The 16,690-nt window shown below is 44.6% G+C and overlaps 1 protein-coding gene across 1 annotated transcript; it reads right to left on the bottom strand.

The window, feature by feature from the left end:
- Positions 1–603: 603 nt before the first annotated feature.
- On the bottom strand, positions 604–9,361 carry LOC149285825 (leucine carboxyl methyltransferase 1-like). Its single transcript, XM_089494874.1, has 10 exons — positions 9,279–9,361; positions 8,600–8,691; positions 7,592–7,713; positions 6,288–6,364; positions 5,571–5,632; positions 3,373–3,475; positions 2,383–2,503; positions 1,809–1,910; positions 869–960; positions 604–709 (listed from the first exon to the last, which is right to left on the bottom strand). Exons 1-10 carry the CDS (start codon positions 9,359–9,361, stop codon positions 604–606), a joined length of 960 nt encoding a protein of 319 aa, XP_089351000.1.
- Between the last annotated feature and the right edge of the window lie 7,329 nt (positions 9,362–16,690).

The following is a 16,690-nucleotide window of genomic DNA, read 5'->3' as shown; positions in this document are numbered from 1 at the left end:
AGTTGGACACTTTGACTAATGAAAGTCTATATGGGGTCTGAACAGGGAAAGTCACCCGACGGCTGCCTCCGGATCTGCAGATAAAGGAGGTTATTGGACTTTGAAATGCATATCCCATCTACGCTTAAACCCCTTTACTATCTTAACTACTACCACGTTTACTGGAAGACTAGTCCACGCAACCACTCCAACACGTGCATCCATTTCCAAACAGATTAACCCCTTCCCGGTTAGCATGACCAAAGAGCACCGTGTCGTTTATTAGCCATTTTGGGGGGGGGGGGTTATCCAATGCACGGCATCTCACTCCTCCTAAGCGGCGGCGGCGGAATCTTTTCTGATCATAGCGATCGTTTTATTTTATTTACTAGAGCGCAGTTTAGAAGAGTTGTCTCCCTGCGCGCTACGAGTGCAATCAGCGTAATAAACATCACGATAAGATGCAAAGTCTCCTGATCTAAAGAACCGGGGCCGCAGGACGTATAAAACATACAGGACACCCGCCATACGTCCCGATTAAAGTATACAGCCACGGGAACCTGTCCTAAACCCCCGGGACCGAGCGGACGCCTCCCTGGGCGACGTCAGCCTGCCGGCCGGCGGCTATTTACCCAAACGTAGCGCGTCTTTAGTGGCCCAACATATGCAGTAATGCAGCAGCAACTGATCCAGCAGCTCCTTCTCGTCCAGAAACTCCAACCTCTCGATCCTGCGCGGAAGACAAGACAATAATGCAACCAGAACCGCTAGCTTTTAACAATCGTTAAGGAGTTTGGGGTCATTTACGTGGATTTCTAAGTTAATTCTAAAACCAGGGCAGACCAGGCGGGCCGATCGGGTCAGCGTTCTATGCTTTCGAGCAGCGCACCTCCCGACATCGCCCTGGGGTAGATTGCTGTACACGATCATCATGTTCCAGGCGTCCGCCGTCTCCCAGCCGTTACGCAGCATGCGCTCCATCTGCAAAGAAAGAAGTCACTAAACCCCCGGGACGCCACCGCTGGGGGGTCTCATACACTCATAAAACATCAGAAAACCCAGATATTACCAAAAACCCTGGTAAGAATCATTAACGACAGCCCCCGGGTCATCTTCTGCCGAGCTTCGTGGCAGCCGGAGATAAAATAAAGTCCTCTTTTATCGCACGGGGAAGCAAAGCTGGTTACAGACCCCGAGCGACGGACGCATTATCACAAAAAGCGTTTAGAAAGTGCGAGTAAAACGACACGTTTGTATATCGATTGAGCGAACCACGCAAGGTCACGGCCACCGATCAATGGGGAGAGTTATAAACCGACTTTAGCAATTAAAGACACATGAGCGTATACTGACAGCAGATACCGCATCGCCTCCGATCCTATAAATATACATGCGCGGCCCCCCCGTAGAGGTCCGAAAACACCGTATCTTGCGCATTTCACCAAAAAAAAAAAAAGATTTAGAATTCTTTTTTTTATTATTTTAACTGATAGACTGACGGAATTTCCTGAAATTGTCCCAAAATACGGGTAAGTAATATATCCTAAGAATAAGTCATTTATTCAACTGTCATAACTAAAGCCAGTTTTTCTTTTACGTTTTTCTTTATTCTTACCCTTAATTATATATTATTAATTCGTCATTATTAGTAACCTCGTCTGAACCCACCAAATACAGAACATTATGATCTTCAGTTAAAACACAATAAGATCGGTTTAACCGGATATTTTATTTAATTTTTTTTATTTTTTTTTTAAAATTAATTTTGGTGCCGAGTTGCCTAAATTTGGCTTTTTTTAATTAATTATTTTGATCTCCCGACGATGCACCTGAGACTTGAGGGACTGGCAGCTGTCCACGCCGGCCAGGTTGCACTGTCTTCTCTGGAGGTTCTCCACCATAATCTGTCCAAACCGATCTCCCATATTCACCTAAAAAATAGGAACGAGGCTTATAGAGGGAACGTTTAGAACCACATATATGTTGGGTTTTTTTTGTAAACATCTAGTTTTACAAGGTAAAGAAAGAAAGAAAAAATAAAAATAAATAAATAAAAAGATTCATCCAATCAAATTCCTCTCCCTTCTCCTCACCAAACTTTACAAAGGCTGCCTGAACCAATCAACAACAATCAGCAACTTCACAATAAGGGGGAGAGAGAACAGACCCGAGAGGAAGTATGCGGATCCTCAGAACAGGAAGTTAAAGATGGCTGCCCCCATGGTATACACAAAGTGGGTTTTAAGGACATACACATTAAATCTGTGAATACGATTACGCGGGTTTATTTAGTACAGGATTTGGGGGGGGGGGGGGGGGGACGTGACAGATCTTGCAGCTCATATAAAACATGAGCAGTGATAGGGGGCTGCCCGGTATTATTAAAATAATAACAATGATTACCTGTTCGTAGTTAATGAACATGGCTGTAGGGAAGGTGTCTGTCGCCCACTTTAACAGGCATGACGACTGCTCGGGGGTCATATACACCAGCACACACTCCGCGATGAGCAGAGTCGGTAACCTGAAACCAAGGAAATGCTAAAAAAAAGGCGTTCTACGAAAAGCAACGACATTTACATAACTCCACCCACAACTCCCTGCCCCATTCAAATGACCCGTGCCTAAAGTTACCCCTTCCTATACCTATCTGCCACCATCCCGATAGAATATAACTGCCCCTGGAAATATTGCCTAACTTGCCCCTTCTAACGACCCTGGAGGTAATTACACGGGGGGGGGGGGGTAATGGAAGTGGATATAGCCAAGGAGATCCATGACGGGTTGATCCGCTTTTATAGCCGTTACGGAGAAGCGTTTACAGAGCGCGGGGACTTTTAAGTATTTTTTGATACGGAGTTTAATCTCTTCTTGTTTTTTATCGAATAGAACCGATGACCCCTGCCTGCTTCCTCTCTGCTCCAAATTGCCGCGTTATCTCACTTTATGGCCACACTTCTGCTGGGAGCTCAGCGGGGGACTTTAATACACAACCCGTGCCCGCTAATTACACTCCGTTTATTCATTCCAGCAACAAAAAGACTTCACAAAATTTACAGCTTTAACCGACGGTCACCTTGAACGAAAAGCCTTTTTACTAACGTTAAGATCATTTAAATCAGTAACACACACACACTAACACTCCATCACACACACACACTAACACTCCAACATCCATACACTATTACACCACACACACACTAACACTCCATCACACACACTAACACTCCATCACACACACACACACACCAACACTCCAACATCCATCCACTATTACACCACACACACACACACACACACACACACACACACACACACACTAACACTCCTTCGTTAACATGTATGAGCTACAGGTTAGATTGCACGGCGTTTAATGCTAAGCAGACACCTTACTCTGTGTCCATGCCGAATTTCTTTAACTTTTCCTCCAAGTCCTTTGGGTTTCTAAGATCCCCTCCGATTATTGAATACCGCGATGAATCTAAACTGTGAGCGTCTGAGGGGGGGGGGGGGGGAATAAAAAATAAGAAGAATTACCAAATTAATAATAGAAACGTCTGACCTAAATTCTCACATATCTGTAAAACGTAAACTGAACCAATTCTCAAAGTGTTCGACCTGAATTTCTGGCATCACCCAAACTGTTGCCCAATCGTCGCTGCGGGTGATGAGAAGGACGCCGGGGGAAAGGAGCGGATGCCAAGAGCAATAGGGACATAAAAATGTGAAAAATCTGTTATTTTGCAACTCGTGTGGCTGTTGCATCGGGAACACGTTTAAAGAGCTATTAAAACGTTTTATAAAACACCGCTGGCCTCTTTTATAGAAGCCATTATTATTTTTAGGGCACCGGTCACAAAAAGCAATTCTCTGGCAGCTTGAAGAATTCAGGATGAATTTTATCCCAAACCCACCCAAGTCAAAGAAAGACCCCGTTATAATACTCCATTCTCATTGTACTGACTACGGGCGATCAGAATACACATTTCCACAGGTTTACACCCGTTGAAGTTGTAGTCCACAATATATAATATATGTATGTTTTTTAATCTATGGGGTGGGATTAGAGAGAGGGGGGGTAGCTGTGACATCAGAATCACCGATGCTTACATGTTAGCACAGATCAGCCCTGTCCTGCATGCTGGCACGCTCAATAACATCATTGGTCTGGCAGCGAGCAGCCATATTGGACTAAAGAGAGACTGGATTTTTCTTTGGAAAGCTGCTGATCAGTCGGGTTCAGACAGCTGCGTTCTCCATTGTAAAAGAGTAGTGGGCACCTGGAACAGCCTTCCAGCCAAGAATGTAACATTGTTGTGGTCTGCCTCTGTCATTCCGAAGCTTGTCCGCATAAACATACCTTCCATAGGGGGTTAACCACGTACTGCCTTATATATAATAAATATTTCAGCCATAATGCTGATAACAGAGAAAGCTCAGCGCAGTAATCAGTAAGATCATTGATTCCTTAAACATTCCATACTTTCACCCTGGATTTCCCTTGCCGGTTACTATCTGCATTTAGCAAGAAATGCCCCAGAAGTTAAACGGTGACTTGTAGGCTAAAGGAGAGACTCTTGGCTGCAGCTTCCAGTTGGTCGTTTGCGGCAATCAGATCATGATCTGTTTTGGGGCATAAAGTCCAGTTTCAGAGGGTAAAACACGTGAGCGGGTACGAGGCCGGCGACGCGAGGAGCTTGGACAAAGTGCACGGGCTTTGCAATCGTTTGCACCTTTCCCTCCGATAGCAAACTTTTACGACGCGCCAATTTAAGCAAATAAACAAATCTCCGATCCCGTGCTTTACGAGCCGTAATAATAATAATAGTGCGGATTATGAAACAGCGAAAAAACAAAAAAAAAAATAAACGCAGATTTCTTCTGTGCCAAGATAATTAAACGCTAAACCCTGGAATATTTATAAGGGGAACTTCGGACGCAGACCGAGAACCCAAAGCTCCCACAGTCAGGGCATTCGATCGCCTTCGCTTTGTGTCACACGCCGCAAGCTCTTTGTCGTTCTACGACACTACCTGGGTTGCCGGTGCTTTATAAATCAAAACCACAATTAAAGCAGAGGACTGGCCTAAAATCACGGCTTTTATGGCCAGAGTATAGTCAGAAAAGATGCCGTTTGATACTTTTGTGACAATACGTGGCTTGCGCTCATAGTTGTGCCGTTACATTGCATGCCGTGCCACGTTTGATGCGATCGTTGCCGAGTTCCGTGAGGTTTCCAGGTCGCGAGGCTCACGGGTGCCCAAGGGAAACGTTGAAATAATAACTTCATGATAAAGTTGCTGTTTACGAGGCTGTTTTGTACCAAGTATTCCTTACAATAAACTGCAGGACAATAACTCAAGGATCTAAAAGCCACGGCGTCCTCCTTTAAGGATTATATCTTCCAACATCTTCTTGGATTCTTGATAGAACTTTGAAATGGAAAGAGTTAATTTACTCCTCCGCTATCTTATACGTCGGGATCTTTGTCCAGAGATAAGCAGCCCTAAAGACCCCCCTATCTGCATTCCCCGGGCACATCACGATTGCCGTGTTGGCACAGAGTCCTATTTAGAAGGCACTTTACTTACCGATCAAAAGAGATTCCCCGGAATGGGACTCCATTATCGGCTTTGACAAGGGTGGTTTGGACCTGATGACAATTAAAAGTTAAACATTAGTCTGTTTGGCACTAAAAAAAGCCAACGGTATAAATACCCACGTAACGAAAAGCATCCTATATATTTAAATTCACCCTGCAGTTCGCGCTCATAATAAACTAGAACACGTTAAGGACTCGCCGCGGTGCACCAGGCAGCCTCCTCGACGAGGAACGTACCAGCTCCTCCATGGTCTCATTTTCACACCAGTGATTGGTCGCCTGAAGCAGCCAATCAGTGGCTGCAAACGGGCTCCCAATGAAATCAATGAAGCGCTTTCTGTGAGCGGAGGTCTTGTTAGAGTCCCCAGAACCAACACATCTCCTGCCAAATAGCGGGGGTGGGGAGAGGGGCCAATGTATATGGGGGACTCTGCAGAATCCCACCATGCATTTGCCAAGGGGGCCTCACAAAAATAAGGGGCTGAGCTACCATGTGCATTAAAGCACCGGAACGTCCATTTAACACCCCGCCGGTGTCTCTTTAATTTACATCAGGATTGTATAGGAAGGCCTGCATTTTTTTTTTTATTTTTTTTTATTATTTCTGATGTTTTACATTTCTCTGTTATAATTTAGCTTTAAAAAAAAAAATAAAAAAATCCAAGGCAAAGTAAAATTTACAAAGTAACGGGTAACGTTTACGTACTTAATATTGTACAGTTTTCGTGCAACTATTGCAGGGAAGTCAACTTCAAAATACTTTATTGGAAGTAGATTTTCATCCTGAAAAGAAAAAAAAAAAAATGTGTATTTAAAAGCATATCGCGTTATAAGTTTCCCTGTTTAGAATATTATGGATTATTATTACTTGTCTGGATAAGTACATCAAATAAATGCACAAAAATAATATTTTAGACATTTTGACATCACTCTGACCCCTCCTGTAGAGTACAAGGACATTTCCCGTTAATTACTGTAAAGAACGCCTGGACTGCAGCGCCCTCTAGCGGTCACTCAGCTAAAATGTTAAACTCGCTGCAAAAGCTTTATGAACAATGACTCACAAACACAGAATTTGCCCCATTCGGCCCCCGTCTAATTGCCCTTTTCTCCTGCTGTAAAGACTCAGACCTTAATCAGTCGTTGGTCTCGTCTTAGATTCAGGAGCCATATGCCTATCCCATGCATGTTTAAATCCCCTCACTGTATTAACCTCTACCACTTCTGCTGGGATGCTGTTCCACTTATCTACCACAACAATCCTCCATTTTTAGATTTAGACCGCTTGTCCTAACAATTAAATAAAACGCCTATGATCTGGATGATTCTAAGGCAACAGCAGGACGTAAGAGAGGCGACATCTTTAATTCCTCCTGTAAAAGAATCTTATTTGAGCCAAACATAGAATTGCTTACCAAAGTTATAACATAAATACATGCATTGATAAAGTGTTATTATTACATAGGATAATGAGAAATGCGTCTCCAATTACATCAATACTAACTATTTAATAAACATAGATTTAGAGCTCGGATTGTAAACTCACAAGCGGGGTCATCAGAAGCCCACCATTCCTGTCAGGTGTAAAAGTAGCATAAGGTTATACTGCGGCTTACAGGCAGGGTTCTCAACTCCTTATGTGTCTGTTTGTATTAATGTATATTTGTTATGTATGTGTTAACGGCCCCAATTAAATTGTAGATCGCTGCATAATTTGTTGGCCGTTAATAAATAAAATATTATTATTATTATAATAAACTATATCACTGTTTCTGTACGACATATTGTTATGTAACATACTAGTTATGTCCTGTCTACCCGTTGTACAGCGCTACGGAATTTGATGGTGCTATATAAAACAATAAATAATAATTCATTAGTCAAGGGGAAGATGGATTGGCGCCATCTGCTGGTGCTGGGATGTACTGCATGCATCAACCAAATCTACTTTACTAAAATCTTATAAACCCCCAACACACCCCACACTTCTCGAAAATTAACTTTAATTACCTTTAAAACCCAGAACGTGGTGTCTAGTCCGGCACCGAGGTTAATAATCTGGCAGTTGCACTGTGTCCTCCTCAGGAAAGTCTTCAGCAGCTGACTGATGCCCTGCACACGAGCATAGTACCCTAATAAACGAGAGAAGGGCATGCTCAATGGTCAGAGAGAAAAAAACTGCGCTCTCGGGGGGTCAGCCGTAGATCGCAAGTTATCCATTCACAGAAGAAACAGTATAGCGGGAGAAATCCTAATTAAATGACTGGGGGGGGGGGCATGTTGCTCGTGGAGCCTTCTTCTGCAATTCCATCTTACCCCTGGGGTAACCAATCAGGTGGTCCCTGAAAGCCCCACTTATTATAATAATATAAATTACATTATTTTATATTTATAATATAAATATATTATATAATAGAATTTTCACAAGGGCCCTCCTTACCCGTCGTCTGTTAAATTGTTATGTTACATACTACCTTTTATGTCCTGTCCACCCATTGTACAGCGCTACGGAATATGATAGCGCTATATAAAACAAATAATAATAAAGAAAATGCATACTAAACTACTCTGAGTAACTCAAACTCTGTGTATTCTTCCAAAATAAAATAAAGTACTTACCGGACACAGAAGCTGCAGTGAAACTTCTCCTCAATGGATCAACAATTCTTACCACCCATTGGCTGCTTAAAGCAGCCAATCAGTGGCAGGAAAGATCTTCACCTGAAATACATAGGAGTACTTTCCTTCCATGAGCACGGAGGTCCGAACAGACCCCCTGTTGCGGTGTTCACCGGGCCAGAACTGACTGGTGGTGAATAGATCTCATGCACACACGTGTCCACCCTGCAGGGGGTGGGGAGAAGGGCAAGTGTATAGGCATGAGGGCAACGTAAAAATGTAAGGGGACCAAGCGACTATCATGTACAATGAAATGCAAAACGTACAGGAAAAAGAATTCTAAAGGACAGTCATTGCTACAGAAAGTAAAAGTCGTCCCCCCCCCCTCCAGTCACTCACCTCTGTTGATCTCGGGGGCTTTCCTTTCCTTTGCCTGTCTCACAAAATACTGGATATAAGGGTCTTTCCAGTAGCCGACACTTACAGCAAACCTGCAAGAGCAAAAGTATGCAGCGCGATAATCAATATACAACCTCGAGCAAATAAGGGGGTAAAATTCAGCACTGAGCACCCCCTTCTAACACCCACCATATAAAGGCTTAAAGCCATCGTATTCCTATGAATTTGAACAAATATATACCGCTATTGTGGTCAGTCATGTGATACTTTGCATGACTTTCCCGGCTCAAACACCACACGGAGTTGATGCTTTATGGCAATGCTAATGAAGTCCGTTCCTCCATAGACATTCATTAGTCAGGAGATCCGACTGGGTGACTAAGACTGAGCCATTCTATTGTTCCCCACAGGCAGTATGACAAGGAGTCGGGGTGTTTAGTAGATCGGGGATCGGATAACAGAGCAAGAACTCATTCAAACGGCTGATATGCAGCTGCCTAAAAACATGTTTTTGGGGGAAAAAACTACAACCGGGGGAAAAAAGAAAACAGCAGAATATTTGTGCTTATTTTTGACTAGTGATAAGAAAATGAGGGGGCTCTCCTTTAAAGACTAGCTTTCCATGGGGCCCCTGGCCCCCGCATGGAGCAGCAGGATGGGGGCCCCTGTATCTCCTCACCTTTTGCATATCGAAGCATCGTCACAGGTCCCTCTCACCGCCTCGTCCGCCGTGTCAGAGTCAGGAGCAGCCCCGCAGGACATCTCGCAGGCGATAATCAGAACATTCACACGCGAAATGTCACGACACTACCTGCGTTTTGTTTTCTGCTCTGCAACCTCCTCGCCATTGGCTAACCCCTCTCCAGATCGCGGGATTGCTATTGGCTGTTAAGGAAATCCCCGCCTCCGTGCGTGATAACGAGCCACACGATTGGCTGCTCTGGGAAACGACAGCCAGGAAATGTCAAAGCGCGTTAACCCAGGCGGCCATCTTTGATTTGGGAAGTGAAAGCGGTATTAGCTGATTATGAATGATTTATCCGGATGACAGTATAGTCGGGGCTGGAAATAACCCTCCTAATTTTAAATTAAAGAGAATTGGTTTTAGAAAAATATAGAAAATGCATATTTTTTTTAACGGATAAATGACATCTAAGCATTAAAAGCCATGTTTTTAAAAGTCTTTATTTTATTAATAGATGACGTATACGTTGCTTGTTATACAATTGCTGGCGGTAATACCTATAGATATAAATAAGAAAAGGCCTGTTGAGCATTCGTACGGATCCTCACTGGGTCCAAACATCCTTAGAGCTGCTGCTGCAGCACCATCACTGCACCACTTACTCTGCTTTTGTGACTATATGCAGAACTAGAACCAGAATTCCTGCTTCTATTAAATGCCAATACCTTTCCCTCAAGTCATTCTTTACTCATATCAAATTCTGCCTCAATTATAATTTGTCTCGGGATCCCTTATTTGTCATGTGACAGTGATATGCTGTTGCCCTAAAACTAAAAGGGCCTCTTAAACCTTTCTGGGTTGTTTTCACATAATTATAATCTTCACAAAAAAATATAATAAGACTACAGATCCGCCGAGGTTAATATTCTTAACACGCCAGGGCGTGCAATGAAGTGGGACAGCATCTTTAACACACCCAGCGGTAACTAATACTATATATATATATACGTGAAATATAAATAGGAGCATCTTTTATAATATAAACGTGGCTCAAAACAAACTTTTTAACACTATTTTTTTATATACCAGATTTTAGAAACTGTTAAATGCATGAATATATTTTTAATAGAGTTTTTTTTCTTTACAGAATCTTCCACTAAATATCAGCAGGGCCGTATTTATCGTTATCTAGCGCCACCGACCACCGGCACCCCTTTTGGGCCACAGTCCTTAATTCTAAGTGACAGGAAATGATGTCATATCCCTGCACCCCACTGTACGCTCTGGAGTACCTGCTACCTGGAGACCTTCCTGGGTGGGCGGGTCTTTAAGCATCAATGAAGAGGCCTGCTGATTAGGAGTGGGCGGAGCTGATGAGGTTGCAGGCAGGCAGGGCTTCCCCCCCCCCCCAAACACATGCAAATTGTGAAGGGAAATGGGCGGGGAGTGGGGCGTGTTTAAATAAGGCAACCTGGAGATTATCTGCGGTGACCCGGAGACTCCGAGTGAAACCTGGAGGGTACCCAGGTATGAGGACCACCCAGAAGGGCTATTGGCCCCCATGGCCCTGACTCTCCAGACCAGAATATACCACTGATCATCACTATAACCTCATTTGAGCCAGTAAGGCAAATTGTTATGTTACATACTACTTGTTATTTCCTGTTTGCCCGTTGTACAGCGCTATGGAATATGTTGGCACTATATAAACTAAACTAAAACTAAATTAAGCCTCTAACATAGGGACTAAAAATGAAATGACCCCCAAACTAAGCGTATTAATTGTAACCATATTCTGTTACCTCCGCCCAGTACTCCTTATAGACAGACTTCTTTAACCCCTCGATGGCAACCACCAAATATTTGGTCAAAAACACTGAGACGTCACACATTTCTATGTCACGAGTCACGCCGAATGTGTGGCAGAAACATACATGTGATGATTAACACAGCTTCTACATATTAGCGGAATGATTCACCGCATGCTTGGGCTCGGTGTCTCTGGCTGAGGTCACCGGCGTCTCTTCTTTGTCTCTGCTTCCTGACTGGGAGTGGAGCACAGGTAGAGTTGGCATCAATGATTATTTGTTTTCTCCTTCACTGAATTTTTAGAGAATTCTTAATAAAGAACAAGTTGTACCGCATACATGCACCATACCTCCCAAGTGCCCTGGGTTTTCATAAGTCAGTCCTATTTTGGGGGGCAGAGTCGCAGGCGGCTCCTCCATTGTCAAGTTTTTGTGGCCAATGGGGCTCATGGGCCAGTTGGGAGATCCCCTGACCAGCCCAGGGAGCTGTAAAAGCAATGGAGGCCTGTGCTGTAAGCTGAGTGCCACGAGGTGGCTTTTCAGGAACTGTGGGCAGAAGGCACAGGCAAGCTGTTTGAGGGAATCCGACAAGCTGGTGGCAGAGATGGCACAGGCAGGCTGTCTGGGGGTTATGGTGGCACTGATAAAGTGTTTGGGGACAAAGCTGGAACTTACAAGCTCTTTGGGGGAAAAGGCGGCACTGCCGGACAGGTTGCTTTGTGAAGTTGTGGGCCCTCGGGTAATTTTGGAACTGGGGCCCTCTGGTGCATGGGGCAGCTGCTGCTCTTGCCCAGCGGAAGCTGCTGTAGCTTTCTCTAGAAGGTTCACTGCGTTAAACCGACTGTCAACGGAAGACAGCAGCTCATCTCAGTCAGCAAGCTGCAAAACAGCAGCAGCCATTGGGGGGCGCCCTGCCTCTCAGGGAGTAACCTTGTTACAAGCTCTTCCGGTTGGATTTGACAAGTTTCAACGGCAACTATAGCGGGGGGCAGTGATCCCGATGCCTGGCTAGCCCAGAACTGAATGGTGCGAACCCGAGCAGGAGCCCCCCCACTTCCAGCGGTTTTTGCGTTTGTGCTAGGGAAGGAACCGACGGAGAGGCGTGGTTTGTGTATGAGCCGGGTTCTGTGAACGGGGAGGAGCAGTCGTAGAGGCGTGGTCTGTGTGTGCACGGTGGGAGCGGTGTCTCTGGTGGGCGGGGTCTGTGTGTGCTGGGAGGTGCGCTCGGGCTGTGTGCTGCGTGTGTGGCTGGGAGGTGCCGGTTCTCTCCCACTCCGGAGCCCCGGGCTCAGTGCGCAGAGTGTCGGGGGCCTCTCCGGGTCACACCGCTACCCAATGGAGTAGTCGCAGATATAGGGCAGGAGCAGCAGCACCGGAGGAGGCGGCCAGCGGCACAACTTTTTCCTCAGAGTTTGGACCTAACGAGGAGTCATCATGAAGAAGCAGTTTAATCGCATGAGGCAGTTGGCCAGTTGGCCAACCAGACTGTGGGCAGGTGAGTGGCCCCCGGGAGGGCAGATTACCCCGAACTCCAGCCCTTTACCCCTCACTCTGTCCCTTTTACCCTCACTTTGTCCCTTTTACCCTCACTTTGTCCCTTTATGTAACTTTTTATATACCTGCCCTTGCTATACAACGATCCCTGTCACGACTACCCTTAAATCTCCTAGTACCTGGCCATTCTGGCCTTTAGGTGCCCCCCCTGCCATCTGTCAGTGTGATCCCCGCATCCCCAGCTTTTCCTGATGTTTAAATCCCGCTTCTGGTTTCGTTTTCCGGCTTCCTCTCCCTGACCCCCCCCCCCCCCCCGTACAAACATTTCCTGGACCCATTTACCCCTTCCCCCCCTTCTCTTCACTTTCCCCCTTCCCTTTTATTTCCACCACCCCCCTTACCCCTTCTGTTACCCCATTCTCCCTTATTACCCCTCTATCCATGGTTCCCTCTCTGTACTAATGCTCCCCCTGTACCCCTCATCAGATCACCCCGTCCCATTATTAACCCCCTACATCCCCTCCTGTTCTACCTTGAGGAATTTACGTTTTTCCAATACCAACCTATACCATAGCGCTGTACTGGGGGCAACGTATAAGAAATGCGCAGAGAGACCCACTATAAAGCTTCCCGCTGTAACATCATTCAGATTTTATATATATATATATATATGTGTGTGTGTGTGTGTGTATGTGTATATATATATATATATATATATATATGTTTTTTATACATGTGTTTGTTTGTGTGTATGTACCGTGTATGTATGTATGTGTGTATATTTTTAATATATATGTATGTCCCATGTGTGTATATTGTCTTTCTCTATATATATATATGTATGTATGTGTGTGTGCGTGTGTGTCTATGAATGTATATATTTATATAGGAGAGACATCTTTTTCCGTTGCCTGTTGACATGTCGGCGTGGAATGTCGCGTTGCCGTGTGGAATGTCGCGTTGCCGCGTGATGTATAGCGCGTGTTGATGTTATTCTTTTATCAGATCGTGATAATGCATTGTGGGAATTATTATTAATTATTAGATTTGTAGTTATGGCCCCGGCACATCCGCCTTTGGCTTTCTTTATTAAACATATACATTTAATGTATAGCCCGGTGCAATCTGTAGAATAAATAAGTATTATTATTACCTTTTATTTATATAGCGCCAAGCACTCCCACAGCACTTCTTACAGTCCCTACATTCAAAGGGTCTGACACACTGGATAAGACGGGCCGGTGCGTTAGGTAAATAGGGTTCGGGGCCGTGCAGTCAGACGCGTACCCGTGCGCTTACTTTTTATATGTCGCCCTGCGACCTGCGTTACTTTACTCTCTATTAGAAGCCGTCCAGCTGTTTGCAGAACTACAACTCCCAGAATCCCCCAGTCAGGGAACGAGCTGATTGGCTGATCCCCTATCCAGGCTATTTTAGTAGGAGAACCATTTTTAGATACCAAAATAATTGCAGGCGGTGATTAACCCTTTTATCACTGGACCTTCTAGGACTTCGCCAATAAGCGTAGCATCTGTGTATTTGGGCTGGTCGCTATGACGACTGTTCTCACTCCCAGGTTTGCGATAAGGTAGTGAATTGTTTATTTAAGAACAGTCTTAAGGAGTTGTTAGTCCTCCCCATAAAGGTCATTAGCTTCTAAATATGCATTCAGATGCCATTCCAGGCTTTGAGGGATGTTTTACTTTTTTTTAATTCTTTGCTGAAAGAGTGGTAGATAAGTGGAACAGCATCCCAGGGGAAGGGGCAGAGCTTAATACAGTGGGGGAATTTAAATATGCGCGGGATCCTAAATGTAAGACAAGACCAAGGAGTCCTTCACCAAAGCCCCTCTGTTTAACTCCGTACACCCCTAGGTCCTGGGAACTCCTTGTGATTAATGTGACACTCTGAGCCTATAAACAGGGTGTAAACATACTGATTAACCCCATGAGGGTATGGCTGTGGAGTGTGAGGTGTTGTAGTGGTCGGAACCCCCGCCGAATCTTCAGTATATTATAATGCATTCCATCAGCGTCTGTGTGTTAAAGTTCGACTTGCCTTTGGTTTTGGGGAGGAAAAAAAAAACCCATTAATTTCTCTCCCAGTCCCGAGGCAGGAAAGTCTCTGTTAGACGCGTCTCTTTCCAGCGGAATTAATGAATTATTGATAACCGAAAACAGACTTGATGGCAGAATCCGGTCTGAGTGGGTTCTGACAGATATTACCTGTGTCTGTGTGATGACCGTCGCTGTCTTGCAGGATCTGGCTGAGGGTGATGGTTGTGGCAGCCCCGCAACATCTGGACATGGCCTGAACACTAAAAGGGAGGGCAAAAACGCTTGGCTGGCTCTAAACGGCCCTAAACTGGGCAATTATGAATGAATATTATACAGGGTAAAGGATGACAGCGAGAGTGACGCTTCATTTAACCTTTTGTTAACCAAGGCAATGTGCAGAGCCTTTGGTGGGCACTCATGGGGTTAAAGGCTGCCCCCTGATGCCGCTATTTTATTCATGGACCGAATTTCCTTGATGTTTGTAACAATGTGGCCAATAATTAGCAATTTTCTTCTTACTGTAATGTTTGTTTATTGGTTTTGTGTTTTTCGCTCCTTGCCATGCGCCGTGTACCTTTCTTAAGCCCGCTCAATATCTGCAACTGCAAAGCGACCTTGGTCAGATGGGACAGTCCCTCTTTGGGTCCCAAATTTTGCCTTCCCACTAATGTGACTAGAAACGGCTTTATAAATTAAACTGCGTAAATAAAATCTGTGCTGCTTCTCCTCAAAGCCGTGGTAAAACACCATACCTAGCCACGCCCCTGTCACGCCCCTGTCACGCCCCAGCCACACCCTTAAAACAACTATATTTGTGTTAAAAACTTTAAAAAAAAAATCAGAAATATAGGTGGCATGACAAATGAACATTCTTTCCTTCTTTATAGTCTGTTGGTCCACAAGTTCGAGCATTGATTTTGTATCATGCGTGTATCATGCGTGTATCATGCGTGTATCATGCGTGTATCATGCGTGTATCATGCGTGTATCATGCGTGTATCATGCGTGTATCATGCGTGTATCATGCGTGTATCATGCGTGTATCATGCGTGTATCATGCGTGTAGGCGTTGTCCCCGTTTAATCATCTTGAAGGGGAAAAAAACCTATGGCCATGGCTGGCTTGTTGAGTGATTGCTGTCAATCAGCAGCCAATCAGCAGAATCTCTGGGGGTTTTTTTTTTTTTTTTAAGGAAAAAAAAAAACCCATATTGTCACAGCCCCCCATGAATTAGTAAAAAAAAAAACCAAACAAAAAAAACATTTTTTATAAATGTAATTATTTGTAACAGAGTTGTTCTTTCGGTCCACAACTGCAACCCCTCTCTGCCGCCGGCGGATCTCCTGACGGGCCGCGCGCCGCCACAATACAGTTCTTTAACGAACAAACAACTTGGCTGTTTGTCGCCTGTGGAAGAAAGCGCTGACTCGGGTTATTTTCTGCTTAAACAGTAACCAGTCCCATTATACTGCCCCGCTCCGCTTGCCGGTACATAAAGGCTTCCAGTTTAACAGCTTAGTTGCCATTTACAAAGATTGTGCGCATTCTTTTGTTAATCGCTCCTTCTGGGGTGGGGGTGGGGCATACTAACCACGGTGTTTGTCTAATATGTATATATTTTAGCCAATTTTTCCTGATTCATAAGTTCCCTCATTAGCGATGGTTATAAACAGGCATTCTAAAAACAAAACAAAAAAACTATGAAAAAATGTGCCCTAGCATGTAGAGGGTTAACCCCCACACATACAAACACCCCACTCCCTAGGCAATATATTTAGAATGCATTTTTTAAATTCTGATACCAGTACAAATAGTGGGAGTTTTCCTTTAATTTAGGTAGTTCGTCTAGCTGGCCGATACCTGCCATGATTCTGTTTCTGGGGGAAGCAGATAGAAGCTGCACACATTACTTCCTGCTGTAACGTACAGGCATCTAACTAAAACATAACTCCCAAGTGGGCTCCTTTAGGAGGAACAGTCCCTCTTTTGCAACTCAAGTCCCTAATGCCCCTCTTTTGTAGGAGCTCGGAATGTTTGCTGGGTATGA

This window comes from Sceloporus occidentalis, unplaced genomic scaffold (genome assembly GCF_023333645.1).
Source record: "Sceloporus occidentalis isolate IW3139 unplaced genomic scaffold, rSceOcc1.0.p SCAF_76, whole genome shotgun sequence".
NCBI classification, from domain to species: domain Eukaryota; kingdom Metazoa; phylum Chordata; class Lepidosauria; order Squamata; family Phrynosomatidae; genus Sceloporus; species Sceloporus occidentalis.
Note: the sequence above shows the minus strand (reverse complement) of the source record. Positions and strands in the feature narration are given on the sequence as shown.